Raw genomic sequence first — 17,363 nt, forward strand, 5'->3', positions numbered from 1 at the left:
CGACCCCACCACGCCGTTTCACGTACGAAAATAAGTAAATGGTGGGAAACGAGTCTTCGAACGTTTCGTGGGGATCCGATTTGATACCGGGGGCAACCCGTGTTACGTAGGACGGATCCCGGCCATAGCCGGTCACCTCATCTTCTATTTATGGTAGTCGCGTCGTCTCCCCTTCCTCCCGTCACCGATCGCTTCTCTTCGAGCTGCTTTGGTCTGTTGGCTTGGGGGTTACAGTAGGGTTAGGGTTCGGTTTTTCCAGTGCATGGCAGTGAGCTTGGTGTCGAATGAGGTGTCGGACCTCTGCATCGGGAAGCCAGCGTTGAGATCGCTGCCGCTCTCCGCGGCCGTCGTCGGCGACGCCCTCTTCGCCCTCAGGAGAAGCGGCGAGCCCCACCTTGCCGTGGTCTCCGCAGACCGGGACGTGCCGGACAAGAAGGCCGTCACCGGGAAGCTCTGCGTCGCGGACGTCATCTGTTACCTCTGCTCCGACGGCAACCTCGAGTCGCCGACCGTTGCGCTCGAGCGGCCCGTCTCCGTCCTCCTTTCCAAGGACGCCGGCCTCGTCCGCCGCGTTGAGCGGCAGTTCAGGTACCCTTTCGTCCCTCTCAAAACGCCTTCTTGATTCAACCTCCTTCCCGTAGTACCACAAAACTTGAATCTTTGTCACTTTTTGTGGTATTATAAATAAGAAATCGAGAGAAAGTCGTCACCTTTCTGGCAATATGAATACCAAAGATTCGATTTTTACCTTTTTGGGGAATTCCATTCGCAGCGTATTGGAAGCTCTCGATTTGATCCTCGACGGAGCGCAGAACCTTGTGGTCCCCATTGGCTCCGTCGGCCGGAAGAAGCTCCACCATGGCGGTGGCGGGGCCACCGTCGAATACTGCTGGCTGACACATGAGGACTTCGTCCGTTACTTCCTTAACTCCATCGCCGTCTTCTCCCCCGTTGCCACGCTCTCCATCGATGCCGTCGGCCTCGTCCGCTCCGCCACCGCCCTCACCGTCCGCCACGACGAGCCCGGACTCGCCCTCCTCCCTGTCCTCGGCCGCGCTCTCTCCGAACAGGCCGCGGTGGCCGTTGTCACCGACGACGGCCGACTGCTGGGCGAGATCTCCCCCTTGGCTCTTTCTGCCTGCGACCTCATGGCCGTGACCTTGGCTGCCGGCGTCGCAACCCTCACGGCAGGCGACCTCATGGCCTTTGTCGACTACTATGGCTCGCCACCGGAGTCTCTCGTCCGCGCAATTAGAGCAGGACTGAAGGAGAAGGGGTTGCAGGAGATGCTTGAACTAATGGAAGACGTGTTGTCCTCGTTCTCCCACTCGTCCTCGTCGCCGTCGGCCTCCTCCGCCTCCTCGTCATCCGACGAGGAGTCAAGCGGGGGAAGGCTGCCGAGGAGGCTGAGGTCGAGGAGCTTCTCCATGGGGAGGAGATCGGAGGAGCCGGAGGTGTGCCACCCCGGGAACTCGCTGGTGGCCGTGATGGTCCAGGCGCTGGCGCACCGGGTGAGCTATCTGTGGGTCGTCGACGAAGACGACTATAGCCTCATCGGCATCGTCACGTTTGCCGACATGCTGAGGGTTTTCCGAGAGCAGCTGCAGCCATCTCTCTAAGATCTCAAGTGCGGGAATCAGGTCTCCATGGGAGGAGAGGAGTTCAGATGAATTCTCACTCTCTCTCCCAGTGTTTTGGAGTGTTGAATGTTGTTTCCTTTTGTGCTTTGAATGTATCGAGTCTGAGACATCTCCAGAGGCTTTGGTAGCCATGGATTGCTTGGTGTCTCGTCTTTGGACTTTAAGACTGTTGCTGCTTTATCTGAGACATCTCTGTTGAGGCTTTGTTCTGCCTGTGTATGTGATTGTTGCTTCACCCGAGATATATCTCTGCAGATCTTTCTAGCCATTAGGCCCATCACTGTTTGGACCTACTGTTGTGTATGGGCAAGAAGGTTGTCATTTGTACAATGTTTATGAGGACTGGTTGAGCTGAGCATCGACTGCTTAGTGCATCCGAAATGGTGAAGGATGCTTGCTGTATCTGATATTACCAGTGCTGCATCACAAACGAGAAAAGAAAGAAGGTAAGTGACATAGATCACAATAACATCAAGAACACATATTTTAGCTCAACAATAATATATCATCATCACGTGGATTTCATGAAAAGAAAATTTTAGATATCACCGAATGGATATAACAAAAAAGCATTTTGAGAGATAATAAACTGTAGATCGACACAATTAGAATTGTAGAGCTTGTTGTAACGATTCTTCATATAAAATTTGGATCAAAACCAACAATGTTTAACCGCTTGAACGTCTACTAAATCGTCAAGTTCAAATCTACCTATGGGATGGACCCAACACCACGTACACCCAACTTGGACTGCACGCCACAACAAAATTATTTATAAATCAACAAAAGTGATGATTCAAATTCGATCCAAACTCACAAATATATTCTTCAAAGGCCGTTTATAATTAGAAGATTATTTCAAAAGAATAGATATCATGATCCAAAACTCATAACTGTCCACTAGATCTTAATGTGCACAAGGCTGTCACCTACTTGAGTGAGCTGACACAAATTGATCCATCGTCGACATGTTTGGGTATGCTTTTCCACATGTTTTAGCTATATGGTTTTGACTCGTATGGATCAGTTTCAGCTTGAATTCAATGTTTCTTATATCACTCAGTCAGGTTCACCATTTACCAAAAATCTTCTCTAGCTTATCCATCCAATACTTGTCTCCATTGCTTTCATTTTCAAATCACATTATCAATCTTGGGTAAAACATGCAGTGAGACCATTTTAGCTTGGTTATGCTGTATCCTACTTCTCATCACTCAAATAGCTTTTTGATAAGTATAAATGTAACTTTAGGTAAGTGGCAAATATTATATTTGATCTCAGATTTTGCTATCAATTACCAACTGAGCTAGTTGATAACTTCTTTGTAGCATATAATCATGTTTATAACTTCTTATTACATCCAAACCTTAATCCTTTGATAAGAGCTATTGTTGCGGCAAATCACCTTGTCACAAGATCTTGGAGATTACTACATAGAGTAGTTACAAGATCTTGAGAGACATAAATTTACCTTGTCACAAATTTAACTGAAATTGTCTAAGTCGTGAGGCACCCTTGTATTATTCGTCCGCAAAGGGTCAAGCTAATTGTGACCTTGCTTAGGTCCCAAAATACTTGTAAAAAAGCAAATTGATTAGTTTGAAAATGAACAACGAACAACTTCCGACTTTTCGTAAAGAGGATAGCTTTACAAGCAATTCAGCAAATACTTGATATCCAAGAGAGAAAAGAAAGAAAGGAAAAAACAAGGTGTCATACACGTTGGTAAATTTCTATAAGCTTAATGTGCGTACTTGTGAATCCGATCGACACCCAACACTACCCCAAAACTCCATCCAACCTTATGTCACCTGGGGGAGTTCTGAGGTATTGAGATGATTGCCATTTTTATCTACACCATAGCTTGTAGAAAATAAGGTATAACACGTAAAAACTATACCATTTTGTGATAGTTTTGCTCATCCCAGTGAGTGATTGCTTTACAACCTTGCAAACTATTAGTAGACGAAGATGTTATGGATGCATAACGATCGTCCATGACAACCTGGTATTTTGAGGAAAAATGCTCGATTTAAATGGGCTCGTCTTCCAATTCCGATCGGTTTTGGTTCTACGGATTATAAATATCGTTTTGTACCAGTTTCTTTGCATGACTTACCCGCAGGGACAGCAGGTGACCGGAGAGGCAAGGACGGGACCCGTTCCAATCGCCTGTTCCATTCCTCCCTCTTCAGCATTCTATCAAACACCAACAAGGCTACTCGTCAACATTCTTTATACTACACAAGCTTGAGGTCAAGAAGAAAAAAGAAAACTTACCTCTTGGTTATGGTAGGATGGTGTCATTGCACACAACGGAATAGTTATCGACGCTGGCAGATTGGAACTATGAGCAGCGCTTGAAGCAGAGGGGAAAAGAGAGATGAACGAAAAAGTAGATCGTTTGGGAATGGCGTGTCGTGTGTTTTAGGTAACCTGGACTCGAGCGGGCCAGTGGTAGACGAACCAAAGTGATGGAGTACCGGTCTTAAATAGAGCTCAGTACAAACAGTTACGAACATTAAGGACATATTTCAGTTTGAGGGTAAAGGATATATTTAGACTTTTTTTTAAATATATTTTCATAATTTTCATAAAGAATGCTATTAGATAATTCTAGAAACGAAGACACTTGACGAAAAAATATCAAAAAGAGAGATTTTTTTTTTTCAAAAAATTGTCTTGGCAAATTAGAAACAACAAAGTTTTCAATTGAAAAAAAGTCTTTAATCAAATATTTGAATATTAAATCATCTTCCAACCAAATAAATGCTGTTTTTATTTTGGATTCAATATATATGTGATAGGATATATTTTGGTATCACCCCCGCGATAACAGTTAACAGCTACATCAACGTCAACACGGAGCCTTAGGGTTGATATGGTGTATTATGTCGATGTGACCCATTGAACTCGGATAGGACGGTTGCATGTTCCTGTGCTATTCAAGACTGTAAGAGACAACGCCGCATAGCATAAAGCCACTTCGCAAAGCTTGAAATAACGTTGCACGGTGCGGATCTGTGCAGGTTGGTTGACGTTCACATAAGAGGTACAAGCCAATTACCCAAGAAATCGATTGTCATTAACAGATCATATATGATCGACCCTTATTCACCTGTATAAAAGTAGGTCAAGGGGAAGACCTCAAACACTTCAACTCCACTTAAGGCTACTCAGCATTAACTTATGTTTTACTGAAGTCAAGTTGGGAAATCCCCCTCTCAACTTCCACCTATATGCAACAAAAATGAATTAGGTAAGAACACAGAATACTACATGTAAGGACAAATAATAGTTGTCATGCTTAGATCATATAGTGATGCCATTGGTCAATCGAATAATAAAAGCAGTGACAAATTAGCTGTCAGCTTCTAAAGATTACTTTAAGGAGTTCAAGAAAGACATATAATATTGGGAGGAAGAGTAGGCAAAGCCTGCCTTATCCTTCCACAGAGGTCAGTGGAAGAGCTTGGCTCATCTACTAGAATCTTCTTATCCACGATGGATGGGACCCAACACATCTTTTGCTTCTCCAATATTCTTCTTCTGCCAACTCAACTTGGTTTTCCAAGAAGAATATCTCTGTCGCCAAATGATTCTTCACCTCTCATTCAGTCTCATTGACAACAACATGTTGATTTGACATTACATTTTTAACATGTATATAATTACTTAGCTAATTAATTTGATGATGATATATTATGAAAACTCAATTTTTTAATCCTATAATTTTTTTAAAAATAATATCATCACTTACTCTCACAAAAAAAAAAAAATATTATTTAAATTTAAATATTACTATATATTTATTAAATCATTTTGGATATAAATAGTAAGATAGGTTTGTCAAACATTATTTAAATGGCAGAAGCATATAATGAGGTGCATCAAAATGCCACGTGGGCAATGTGGGCCAACCTCCCACCTACTTACGTTGATCGGATAATATATCGAAATCAATATCAAATTGAGATCTTAAACCTTAAATTCATATATTATATATTATGAAAAATATAATAATGTTTTAAGCGATTAAGTTAAAACGTTATAAAAAATGGTATTGGACGGGATCGCCCGTGAAAGTGTCCAGGGTGACTTGGCCTAGACCTGCAGGCCCGACGTGGCGCGGTTCGGAAGTCCACCGAAGGGGGGAAACCCGAATCCACCGATTAAAGGCACCCGGTTTTGAGCACCACGTTTCCGAGGCCCCACGCCGTGGCATTTTCGTGGTTTCCTTCCTTTTCAAGGGTCCAATTCTCTCCATTAGATAGAGTATAGAGCCGTGACAGAGACGATTGCGTAGCATTGCCAAGTTCCAGAAAATTCTGTATCTATTCCGAGCAAATTGAGCGCATTATTTTCTATTATTGAGAACATTTATTTGTATTTAAAATAGAAAAACATTATATTCCATTATCCGACTCACCCACTCTATCGGTGGCGGCCGCTCCACCTTCCGGCGGACCCCACCCGTGGCTAAATCACTCAACGAGAGTATTTCTCCCACCTTTTGGGCCGCACCCGCTTGATTACTTGCATTATGATTGGTTTCTGTGGAGGCCAGATGCGGGTCCCGGTTTCTGTATCCAATAACATGGCAGGTGGGGAGGACAGAGGCTCAGTCGGTTACGTATCTCTGTATTGTGGTCAACCAACATAAAATAACGAAGAGGGTGGCGCACTAAAATATCTGCTCTCAGTGGATAAGGACACGGCACCGTTTCCTTCCATTCACCCATAAACCCGCACCCCCCGCGGGGCCGGCCGCAACAACCATGCGGGCCCCACGTATGTCGACCATTTGCGGGAGCGCTTCGAGTCTACCCATTACGCTGAATTTATCGCCTTTGCCCGAATCCGGAAGCGCCCACGGGCGTCCGTCCCCGTCCACGTGGCGCTTGTCCGTCGTCCTCCCCTCCCTTTACCCCCTCCGCCCTCTCTCTCTCTCTCTCTCTGTCTCTTCTAAGCAACCTACAGATCAACGCTTGCAGAGTGCAGCAGAGTGATCAAAGGAGGCAACTTTCCTTTTTATCTTCCTACGGCTTCCAAAGAGAAGAGGCAGGGGGGGATAGAGAGGAGGAGGAGGATGAGGAAAAGAGAAGAAGAATAAGAAGAAGAAGAAGAAGAAGAGGAGGTTTAGGATTTGGGGTTTTAGAGGAGGAACTTTTAGGGTTTCGATTCCTTTGGATGATTGGAAGGAGGAGATGTTGTCCGGTGGTTCCATGCGGAAATCATTCAAGGACTCACTGAAGGTTCTTGAAGCTGACATACAGCACGCAAACACTTTGTATGTGCTGCTACTCTCTTCTTTCTCTTAGTTCTTTTGATAGGGTACTGGGGATTTAATTTCTTAATCAGCGTTTGGTTGTGCTGTGCTTGAATTGGGTTTCTTATAGACTATTGGATTTTAGATTAATCTGTGGGATTGCGATGTTCCTGATGATGGTCTGAGAATCAGAAAAAGGATAAATTTTCTATTAGGTACATTTAATTGACTTTAAGAGCTTGCCAAATTTTCTTGTCTTTTCTTTTTATCATGGTTTAGCGATTGGTAAATGAAGAACTTAAGAGGGTTTAGTGTTACAGATAGTCTTTTGTGGTGTGATTTCCTGAGGGGACCTTTTTATGCTTGTAGTTTATGCAAATTTGGCTTTTGGGGTTATGCAATTGCTATCTTAGATAAGAAAAGCAGAGTGGAAAGGGTTACTGTTTTTTGTTGTAATTGTATGATTGAGACTTAAATGTGGCCTAGTAATCAGGAAAAGCAGATTGATTTTATCAGTTCATCTTCTTCATACTTTATCGAGAAGAAGACTTAAGAGGCTACTATTGTTTAAGCTACTTTTTTGCTATCATGTTATGTTCCTCCTCTCATATCTGTCAATGCTTCTCGATTGGAATAACTATTTTCTAGTTAAGTAGGATGAAGCAGGTCTGTTGTGGTTTTTGTTATTTTGATGCATTCCGAATCCTTCATCATGATTTGCAGGGCTTCGGATTTCCCTACAGACTATGATGGTGCATGCCTTCAAATGCGAATGTCATACAGTTCAGCTGCCCATTTGTTTCTTTTTCTTGTGCAGTGGACAGATTGTAGCCTTGCTGGGGCACTTGGGCTCCTCAGAATTATGATATATAAGGTATCTAAATGTTTTGTAAATACGTACCACTAGGATTTCTTTTGTTCATTTGAGAACTCTGAGTTGTGCAGGTTCACATTGATGGATCAACGACCATGTCAACTCATGAAAGAAAAGCTAGCATTAAAGAGTTCTATGGTAGGTTCATTGCACACAAGTTTGACAATTGCTTTTCTCTCATTGGTGATTGTTAATTTTTTTTTTTCTCCCTTTTGGTACTCATCTGCAGCTGTAATTTTCCCCTCCTTGCTTCAACTACAAAAAGGTATATCTGATATGGAAGACAAAAAACAAAAGGCAGTATGCTTGGAGAGATACAGACGAAGAGATGACAATGAACGGAAGCAGTTCTCTGAAATAGATGCTGAAAGAGAAGAGGAATGTGGGATTTGCATGGAGATGAACAGCAAAATTGTATTGCCCAATTGCAGCCACGTGATGTGTATGAAATGCTACAGAGAATGGTACAAATCTTTTCTATTCAGAATTTTACTATTTTTTTGCTGCAAGCTTATCTTTTGTTGTGGTGTCTATGGTTCTATCAATAACTCAACTTGAGCCTGCAAAACTAAGCAATAATGTGAAGCCTTTAAATTGCCTCTAGGATGTTTGTGAACTTAACTTTGTGGGACATAATTGATGGTAAATGCAAAAAAGAAAAAAACACATGCCTTCAGTGTTCTGGTTGTAACTGTAAGAAAAGAAGAAAAAAATATTAGGTAATTTTCCAGGGAGGATCTAATCTTCGATTGCTTGGCAGTAAGAAAAGGAACTTTATAAAGTGGAAGGGTTTCAAATGCTTCCTCTGCTAAGGTTAGTGGCTTTTTTAGAAAATAATCAGTTGTGCAGCATAGTGACTAGTCAATGTCCTAGTGTAATGTAAACGAATCACATTGCAAGGTCAGCTGTTGAATCAAATTGAGGAATTATGGATAAGTAACCTGACTATTTCTTGTTTAGTGGACTTGCCATTGAAACACTTTATGTATAACTCAATTGAGAAGGAGCTCAATCAGAAAATTGTAACACCAAATGTATGATCTACTCGTTAAGCAGCTTAACTTTGTAAATTAAGATTCAGATTTAAGCAGGATCAGGTATTAATGTGGCAGTTGGTTAGCTCTGGTGGATTACAGATGTCAAAAGGTAATCATGTTAGACAGATTCATTAAGTATCTATCTTACTAGAACATGATAAGAGGATGTGTCATTTGTTTGGTTGAATGAATGAAATGGGAAGTAGTGCTTCTGGAGGTTTTACATGGTCACTTCATATGCCTGCAACTAGTCTTGTTACATTCACAGTATTGCTTGGCACGATAAGGTCTGGGTGAACAGTTAAAGAGTGTGACCTCTAATGCATGTTTTTGGGATTCAAGGTAAAGAAGGTGCTCTCGAAGAGCTATTTAACTTAGTCAATTTAACTTCACTTAAGTAAAAATAAAGAGACAATAGTAGTTCAAGCATGAGGTTTAAAGGTTTGAAGCGGTGTCAGTAGCAATTGGTCCTCCTTGTGAACTAATTACAGTGGCGATGAATGTTATATCAGTTTATTCACTTGTATGAACACCTCTTATATCTCACAAGTGCACTTCCTATCATTGAGCTTAAACGTGGACCTTGAGGTTTTTCTGCTGTCTTAGTTCTCAATTCTGAGGTCACATGAAGACTTAAAGAAATGATTTGTCATTGCAGGAACTCAAGATCACAGTCATGTCCCTTCTGTCGTGATAGCCTCAAGAGAGTAGACTCTGGCGATTTATGGGTATACGTGGATCACAGAGATGTAGTTGACATGGCAATGCTGATGCGCGACAGCATCAGACGCCTAATCATGTACATAAAAAAGTTGCCAGTGGTCGTTCCGGAGTCCGTCATCGATGCTTATGATTCTCATGTTAGGTGACGTGGAAAAGCATCTGGTCAACTTCCACGGATTCCTTAACGCTGCCAGCGGTTTGCTCAATTAGCTTAATTAATTTGTGCTTTGGATATCATTCTGATTCATGTTTGGAAGCTGCTGCTAATTTTTAAGCGGCCTATGGACTTCAGAAGCTATGTTGGGAGACATCCATCGAGCAACTTCAGCACTATGTAAATGTCTGTACAGTTAGTCAACTTGAAAGTTATGAACCATTTCAGTGTCAGCATAGTAAGCACTAACTGGTGCCAATGCCAGTGCTTAAGCTATTTCTAGCTATTGTTGTATGTGGGTGCATCGCATTGTGGATGGGTTACTCTTCTCGGTTAAAAGAGAACATTCCGGTCTCGGATAAATGGTCATCTGTAATGCTGTTGTGCCGCATTTGCTGTGACAGTAAACCATGGACATCATCCTCTGCGCTACATATTGAAGTGGTATGTTGCAGCTTTTGAAGTGAGTTCTGTGAGGTTATTTTTCCTGCCTTCATTGTGGCTTGCAGTATTTTCTCCTGAATGGATCGTTCTAGATGGTTTCGGTTGTCTTGTGTGATCAAGGAACCTGTCGTTTACTGGAATTACATGGTAAATTGGTGGTGAGGAAGATGAAGGCGCAGCTGGAAATTGAAAGCTGCATGTTTAAGCTCAGCATTCAAACAACTCTCATGTCAAGGTGGTGGCCATTGTGGATCTGTGGCAGTGCTGAGACATGAGAAGCTGGGTGTGGTGGAGGTGCCGGTCAGGTGTTCGACGCATTGTTGAAGTCGGCATTGTCGATATCTGTGCTTTCAACCAGCAGCTCTATCTGAAGGCAAGAAGCCACTTGGACGATCCGTAGAACACCAGTTTGTCTTCTTGGAACTCTGTCTTCAGGCTAAAGTATAACGATTCTGATAATAGTAATAAGAGTTATAATGACGTTAATAATTACAACATTGATATTAAAATAGGAGCTTTATGGCAACCCACAACTACGTTTCGGCTGCCCTTTTCTTGTAGTGTCCGCCTCTTTTCTCTGACTCTGAGGCTTTCTTTTTGGCTTCTCTTCCGATTGCTCCTTACACGTCACGAACCGAAGCAGGAGACGAAACCCGGCGTCGTGAGATCCGGGAGCGGGCGGCTCAGATGGCGACGGAGGATGACTCCCAGAGCATGGTGTCGACCTACGGGAAGCTGGAAGGGGTGGCGATGTGGGTAGGAGCGAGCGTGGTGTCCGCCTTCTTCGCCTCCCTCGAGCGCTGCTCCTGCATCAACCTCAGCACCACCGAGGACGACGGCGACGACCTCGAGGAGGCCAACGACCGCCCGCTCATGCTCACAAAGCCCGTGCTCCACGACGAGGAGAATCCCAAACCTTCCTCCCTCTGATCCAGTCGACTCCCTCGTCATCACCGTGGAACCCTAAATCCTTGAAATCGTTCGGTTCGTGGCATCGTCGATCTCGATATGTTTCTTGTTTCTCTCTCGTGTCGTGGTATTTCCTCTCTTTAACTCTTCATGTGTTGATCCATGCCTTTCTTTCCTACCTGTGTAGATCTGAGTTTGCCTTAGAAACCTGATCTTTGGAAGTGACAATCGTGAAAATATTGTGTTTCCTTGTCGTGATACGGTGCCTCTATGCTTTATTGCTCATCTTGTCATGGCCAGGTTTTGTTTTCTTGTGATTCTTGTTGCATATGCTCGTAGAGCTTGTCTAAATACTTCTACTTCCCGGTATTAGATTTTAGAAAGATGTCGATCCAAATGTTTTGGATCAAGATTGAGCTGAAACAAATCGTATGTTTTCCCGATATTGCTTTGATTTAATTTCTTGCACTTCTTCTTGGTGTGTGCATTTCATTTTCCCTGAAACAAGAATCCTGATTTCTTGGTCGAATGGCTGCTTGATGTTTGCTTTTTGTATTAGATTATAGGAAAATGAGACAAATGCACTTCTGGGATTTAGGGTGATGCACCTTGGGACCGTATCTTAGATCTATTCTTCCTTTCCATGGTGAAGTGCAGATAATCTTTGACTCTTAGAGTACGAAGTAAACTTCTTCTCCCTCTATTTCAAGAATACTTTAAAGGCCTGAAGCAGGGAACTGAAGGGTTGACTTTAATTTTGCTTCCATTACCTTTGTGATCCATCTTTATGTTCTCATTAGTTTCTTTGCTTCTTATCGTTCTGAATCTTTTCGCTTTCTTAATCTAATGTCACACTTAGCAGTGTGTGCATCCTCGTCGTTTTGTACACTGTCTGATGATCATTGTTTCCTCTTTTCCGTTCGCCGTAGTTCAACAAATAACCAGAAAAGCATGATCTAGGAACAGCCATAGCAGTAAAAGTAACAATAATCAAAAGAACGTGATTTAGGCACAGCCACAAAAATAGAAGTAACAAATGATTTCCATCAAACATGTAAACAAGAAGGAATGCCAATTTTGGTTTTTTTAGTGTCATGTATGTATGACATTTTTTGTTTTGGAGACTGACCCATTAATTCGATAGAAACCCTGATTAATAGTAATAGACAATCACTCATTTATCCCCCTGCATCTGATGTGGGACTAAATCTGATCGATATGGTCCAAACCGATGTGGAATCTGGAATTGCTCCTAGTAGAGCATGTGACTGCAAGCATTGTAATCCAATGGGAGAATCAATCCATTAATTAATCTGATAGTTTTGAAATCATAGGGTCCAAAATTCTTTAGTACAAGTTAATGGTAGCAGAATCATCGATTCAATTTATCTCTCCACATCTAATGTGGGATTTTATATATGAATTCCGTTGATACTTCCACATATTAAGAGTGATGTAGGAGACATCCCTTTTTTTCCTAGGGATTATCAAATTAAATATGAATTTAGGGTAAAGGGGGGTTTTCCTAGTTTGATGTTTAGTTGCTAAATTTAGTAATGGTTTAAATTTTTTTTCTTATTTATTGCTATTATGCACCACTTGTGTCATGAGATAACTAGTATATCAACTTTGTTTGGCTCAAGTTACTAGTAAAGATGTTTAAACTCACTCGTCATGCCACAATACTAGATTGGCCGTGATATCAATTATCACGGCCTCGCTAATAGCACCCATGTCAGACCCTTATAAGCTAATCTTAGTTTTATCTACTTTCTATATGGAACTAATCGGGGTGCTATAATATTTTTTTCTATTTGGTATGAGAAAATCAAAGCCAATCGATATTATTTTTTGCCATACATCATTTTTAATTATATCGATTGGCTTCGACTTTCTTGTGCCAAATGGAAAAGGTCAAACAATATGAATCCTTGGCTGCATCACTAGCACCCGTATGGTTGAGCTGGTTGCAGGGTTTGGTAAGGTTTCATGGGAACCTTCATGAAAGTTGAGTTTGCTGGAGCAGTATTGAAGAGCTTGCCATTGTTACCATAATTGAACTTTTTGTGAAACAAACTTGTTAAGAAAAAGAGGAGACACTCGTTAGTTGGTGTAGCTGAAACAATGGATTACTGCTAGTTGATATCATTTTCCACAAGTAACTTCAATATTGTTCTGAAGTTAAATACTGGCTTAGTTTTTTCACTTAAACATGGCCCTTCCCATAGATATTCAACATTTATTTTCTGTTTTTCGTTTCTTCTTCTTTAATACAAATCAAGATCATTACTGAGCATTTCTTGTGAGGAATCCAGCTACAACCATGAATGGTATGTAAGCATTTCTTGATTGTATTTTCTTTATAGTGGGTTTTTTTTTCCTTCTGTTCTTTGTTAGCGTAATCTGCCTGCTAGAAAAGCTGGATTTACAGTGTATGCAGGGGTAAATTTATAACCGAAGTCGATGAATTATAGGCAAATTCCAATCCTATGCCCCAAATCTTTTACTAATCAACTTTGTAAAATTGAACCAATATTAAAATCAAGTTGTATTGTTAGTTTACATCTGCAAGCTTTGCTAAAGAAACAATAGGGCTTTTACTTTGCCAGCCTGATGTAAATGTTAGTGGGAAAAGTGATACTGAAGAAACAGAAATTAGAAGATGCATAGCAAGTATTGCTTCCTTTTTTTTTTTTTTTTTTTGCTCAATTGTTTATTTTGTTTTCCTAGCAACTATCTTTTATCAGGTCAGGAAATCTGGATGCCTAAACAGCACTGTTGCTCGCAAAATCTTGTGTACCTCTCTCTATTTGGTGTGTTTCTTTCTCCATGCAGGAAGATACAATATTGTATTCCTCCCCATTCCAACTGCATGAAAAGAAACCAAATCGAAGTGGCCACAGGCTAAACCGTGGCATGTTTGATGATGAGGTTTAATGGATGTGGATAAACTGGTGGTGTTAAGATTATTAATCTTTAAGGCCATCTTTTTGATTCACTGGTTTATGATAATAGGTCAGAAGAAGAAGAAGAAGAAGAAAAAGGATCGAGTACATGAGGAAAACATCAGAAATCAAAGCGCACAATTCAATTCCTCTTGATACCAGTAGTCCCAGGTGAAGAAGTCAAAACAAAGAACCAGAATGAACCTGGAATAAGTAAGCCTTTCTTATTTCTCTCTCTCTCGCTCGCTCGCTCGCTCGCTCGATCCTGCGCGGGCGGGCTTAGATGGGCTGCTCGGCCGCGTTCTGCTTCATCAGAGCCGCCTGGATCACGTGGCTGTAGCTTCCCTTCTCCATGAACAACCGAGCAAAATGGTGCTTGCAGTAAAGTATGCCGTTGAGTGCAGCGCAGGACGAAGGCGTGAGGGTGCAGCCTCCCACGGAGCACTTGAAGCAGGTCTTGTGGTACGACTCTCCCTCCATGGTCAGCTGCCACAACAAGCAACACGTATGGTTATTAGGTCTTCTAAGCTTCCACATCTCTAAAAACGTTTAAAGGTGGGCAGAGAGATCAGACCGTCTCCAGGGGGTACGCTGTTTTCTTGCAGCTTGCACATTTGTCCTGAGTTCCACTGAACATGGAGGAGAACTTGCTTGGCGTTTTAGACTGGGTAGGCCATGTCATACATACATACATCATGGTTTAAACATGAGAAAGACAAAAGGTAAAAGGCATCGAATCCCTAGATCATCAGATCGGCTTACCAGTTCATTCCTCTCTCCAGCCTTTATCCCTGAGGGATCACAAACCAAGAATCAAGCCTCAGGAAGAAGAAGCAATCAGCAATAGATAGATTTCGGATCCGAGAAGAATAATGGGAAATCACCTGTTGGGAACTTTTTGGTGAAGGTGCCTGTCTCCTTGAACAGCTGCTCAAAATGAGGCTTGCAGTAGAGGACACCCTCCATGGAAGAGTAGTTGCACATCTACGGTACGGAGGAGGTAGAAGTACACAGAGAGAACACAAGGGTTATTATATACACATTATATTTTGCGTGGGAATTGAAGGAGAGAGGTGCACCGAGAGAGTCCCATTGCAGTGGCTGCATCTGAAGCAGGTCTTGTGATAGATGACTCCATCAGCGGACAAGAGATCTATGAAATGGACGGTCTTCTCGCATGCCTTGCATTTGTCGAGGGTGCCGCTGAAAGACATATTCTGAAAGAGCCCAAAGTCCCAAGGTAGGTAGGTAAAGGTGGAGGAGGAGGAGGAGGAGGAGAAGTAGACACGGCCACCCAACACCGATGAACTAGAGATCACCCTGATGCATTAATCTTGTACGAAAGATAGGTGGACTAGAACATGGATGTGGGTGGTGGAGGAGCTTCTGCGTCCCTCTCGGTCTCAAATGAAGATGATAAGAAGACGTGCCAATGAGCCGAGAGAGGAGGAGGAGGTTGAGGGCTAATTTACATGAAGTTTGCGCAGAAACGTGGGAGTGGGGGAGGAAAGATAGGAGAGTAAAGCGGAGGGATGTAAGCTTAAATCCACAAGATCCAGTCAAGCTGGTGAGGCAAGGGCGGGCGGGCGTCGTCGTAATCCACGCTGTCGACGCCAAATACGTGGGAAGAAGTCCACAACCACTCAAGAATTCATTGCCTGATAGAAAGGGGGGGGTGGGGAAATGCAATCTCGTGAGGGCTTCATGGCAATCCTCATTTTGACTGCCAGCCATTGGAGAGTATTCTCTATTTTTGAATGGCCTGCAGTTTGAGATGGTGCCTGAAGAATAGGGAACAAACTTTTTTTAGACTGATCGATCATTGTCACATTTCTGTGATGTATTTTCTGATGCCTTTTTTTTTATGCATTTAGTATGGGACGTCCCTTTCTCTTTCTATCAGATGACTTGAATTGCACTGTATTATATATATATATATATATATATATATATATATATATATATATAGAGTGTTACAGTCATATATGAGGATAGATGTACATATTTATTATTTTTGAAGTATTTTAGACAAAGTTCACCGTAATACATTCAATTTGAACTAAAAAGACACTCGACTCTAAAACTCATATGCCTCTAAAAGATCTCAGACTTTCACAATTCCATTAGAACATAATTTTAATAAAAAAAAATATTTTTTTTAATTTTAAAATAAATTTAGGATCATTTTATACCAAATCTCATTGTTTTGTTTTTTCAGATAGATTCTGTTAATGAGTTTACTTCACTCTGTGGTGAATTGTGAGGAGAATGTGATAGATTATGTTTATGCTTCAAATCCTATAATTCGATTTATGTTCTAAAATACAGTTATATTTTGCGTGAAAGAGAGGCTGTATATAAATTCATTTTGCTATCTGCGGCAATTGCAATGGAAGCTGTATTAGTAGTGTTTTCTCCTTCGTTTTCCGCAACGTTTTTGTGTGATGGAAGAAGCAAAGTACTCCATCTTTCGCAGGCAGACGCGCTTCCGACTCGTTGATTTCAGCCTTCTTCGGTAGACCAGCCGATGCTTCTCCTTCCTGCTAATCGTCTGACGGAGTTTGTCGGTCTCAGCAACGTTTCCTCGTGGATGGATGAACTCGCGCCATGAAGCCATCGATACTACGCCTTCCTTAGAGGAGGCAGCAGCAGCAGCAGCAAGGTGGAGGCCGTGGCGTCGTCGGTGACGAGCCGCGCCGACATGGGTGGAGGCGTAGTATCCACGTCATGCATGAGAAAGGTGGGAAGCAGCCAACGGGTGGTGGCGCGGTGGGAGACGAAGAGGAGGTGGCGTGGAGGATGGGAATGGCATGAAGCTTTAAGATTCGTGAGCTGACTACCTCGCCCAGTTTCGAATAGGCTAGTTTCTGGTCACCGTAGGTGAAGGTAATGTTCGGGTTATTTAAGAAGTTTGAGGCCAAAATAAATTTTTTGTGACCAGTTCGTCATCGAATGGGTATACGGTAAGCTCACGCGAGGTATCGGTACCCGTGTTTTCGTTGGTTGGATCGGCCCGCGTCATGGTCATCGAGCTGGGCCCGATATAACTATGCGCAGATCCGCTCTGGATTCCGGTCACCGCAGGTTCAAATAAGAACAGAGAAGTCGGACGGTTTTGGGCCCAAAAAAATATTTTCGGGCCATTTTGCGAAGAGATAGGTCGACGGTAAGCGTACCGGAAGTATTTGTACCCACAACCGCCATTTCACGGCCCAGAAGGCGGATTCCGGCCCAGGCTTAATTCACAACCAAATGAACCAACCCGGCTGGTTCATTACTCGGCCGTTCTCAGATTACCGGCCATGTAAAATGATGTGAAGTCTCTCATTTCGTTAGATAACACACATTAGTAATTTTGAGAACGAACA

At 42.4% G+C, this 17,363-nt stretch overlaps 3 protein-coding genes and 1 long non-coding RNA gene across 7 annotated transcripts; 2 read left to right on the forward strand and 2 right to left on the reverse strand.

The window, feature by feature from the left end:
• The first annotated feature begins 262 nt into the window (after positions 1–262).
• On the forward strand, positions 263–1,849 carry LOC135606083 (CBS domain-containing protein CBSX5-like). Its single transcript, XM_065096872.1, has 2 exons — positions 263–588; positions 773–1,849. Exons 1-2 carry the CDS (start codon positions 263–265, stop codon positions 1,617–1,619), a joined length of 1,173 nt encoding a protein of 390 aa, XP_064952944.1. The 3' UTR covers positions 1,620–1,849.
• LOC135606084 (uncharacterized) lies at positions 696–4,110 on the reverse strand. Its single transcript, XR_010484673.1, has 3 exons — positions 3,921–4,110; positions 3,760–3,839; positions 696–2,058 (listed from the first exon to the last, which is right to left on the reverse strand). It is a non-coding gene; the product is annotated as an uncharacterized LOC135606084 (long non-coding RNA).
• A 2,400-nt stretch (positions 4,111–6,510) lies between these two features.
• On the forward strand, positions 6,511–11,308 carry LOC135606085 (E3 ubiquitin-protein ligase AIRP2-like). Of its 4 annotated transcripts, none has more exons than XM_065096875.1 (6): positions 6,511–6,930; positions 7,040–7,124; positions 7,633–7,783; positions 7,855–7,921; positions 8,013–8,247; positions 9,479–11,308. In XM_065096875.1, exons 3-6 carry the CDS (start codon positions 7,676–7,678, stop codon positions 9,687–9,689), a joined length of 621 nt encoding a protein of 206 aa, XP_064952947.1. In that variant the 5' UTR covers positions 6,511–6,930; positions 7,040–7,124; positions 7,633–7,675; the 3' UTR covers positions 9,690–11,308. The 4 variants fall into 4 exon arrangements, 3 of the variants coding, with proteins under 3 accessions (XP_064952947.1, XP_064952946.1, XP_064952945.1); XM_065096874.1 differs by having other exon boundaries at positions 7,055–7,124; XR_010484674.1 differs by lacking the exon at positions 7,040–7,124 and having other exon boundaries at positions 6,514–6,930; positions 9,479–10,141; positions 10,262–11,308.
• Positions 11,309–14,105: 2,797 nt separating this feature from the next.
• On the reverse strand, positions 14,106–15,870 carry LOC135606087 (LIM domain-containing protein PLIM2b-like). The gene is made up of 5 exons (XM_065096876.1): positions 15,075–15,870; positions 14,880–14,979; positions 14,758–14,786; positions 14,570–14,659; positions 14,106–14,481 (listed from the first exon to the last, which is right to left on the reverse strand). Exons 1-5 carry the CDS (start codon positions 15,207–15,209, stop codon positions 14,275–14,277), a joined length of 561 nt encoding a protein of 186 aa, XP_064952948.1. The 5' UTR covers positions 15,210–15,870; the 3' UTR covers positions 14,106–14,274.
• Between the last annotated feature and the right edge of the window lie 1,493 nt (positions 15,871–17,363).

This window comes from Musa acuminata, chromosome BXJ2-2 (genome assembly GCF_036884655.1).
Source record: "Musa acuminata AAA Group cultivar baxijiao chromosome BXJ2-2, Cavendish_Baxijiao_AAA, whole genome shotgun sequence".
NCBI lineage: Eukaryota > Viridiplantae > Streptophyta > Magnoliopsida > Zingiberales > Musaceae > Musa > Musa acuminata.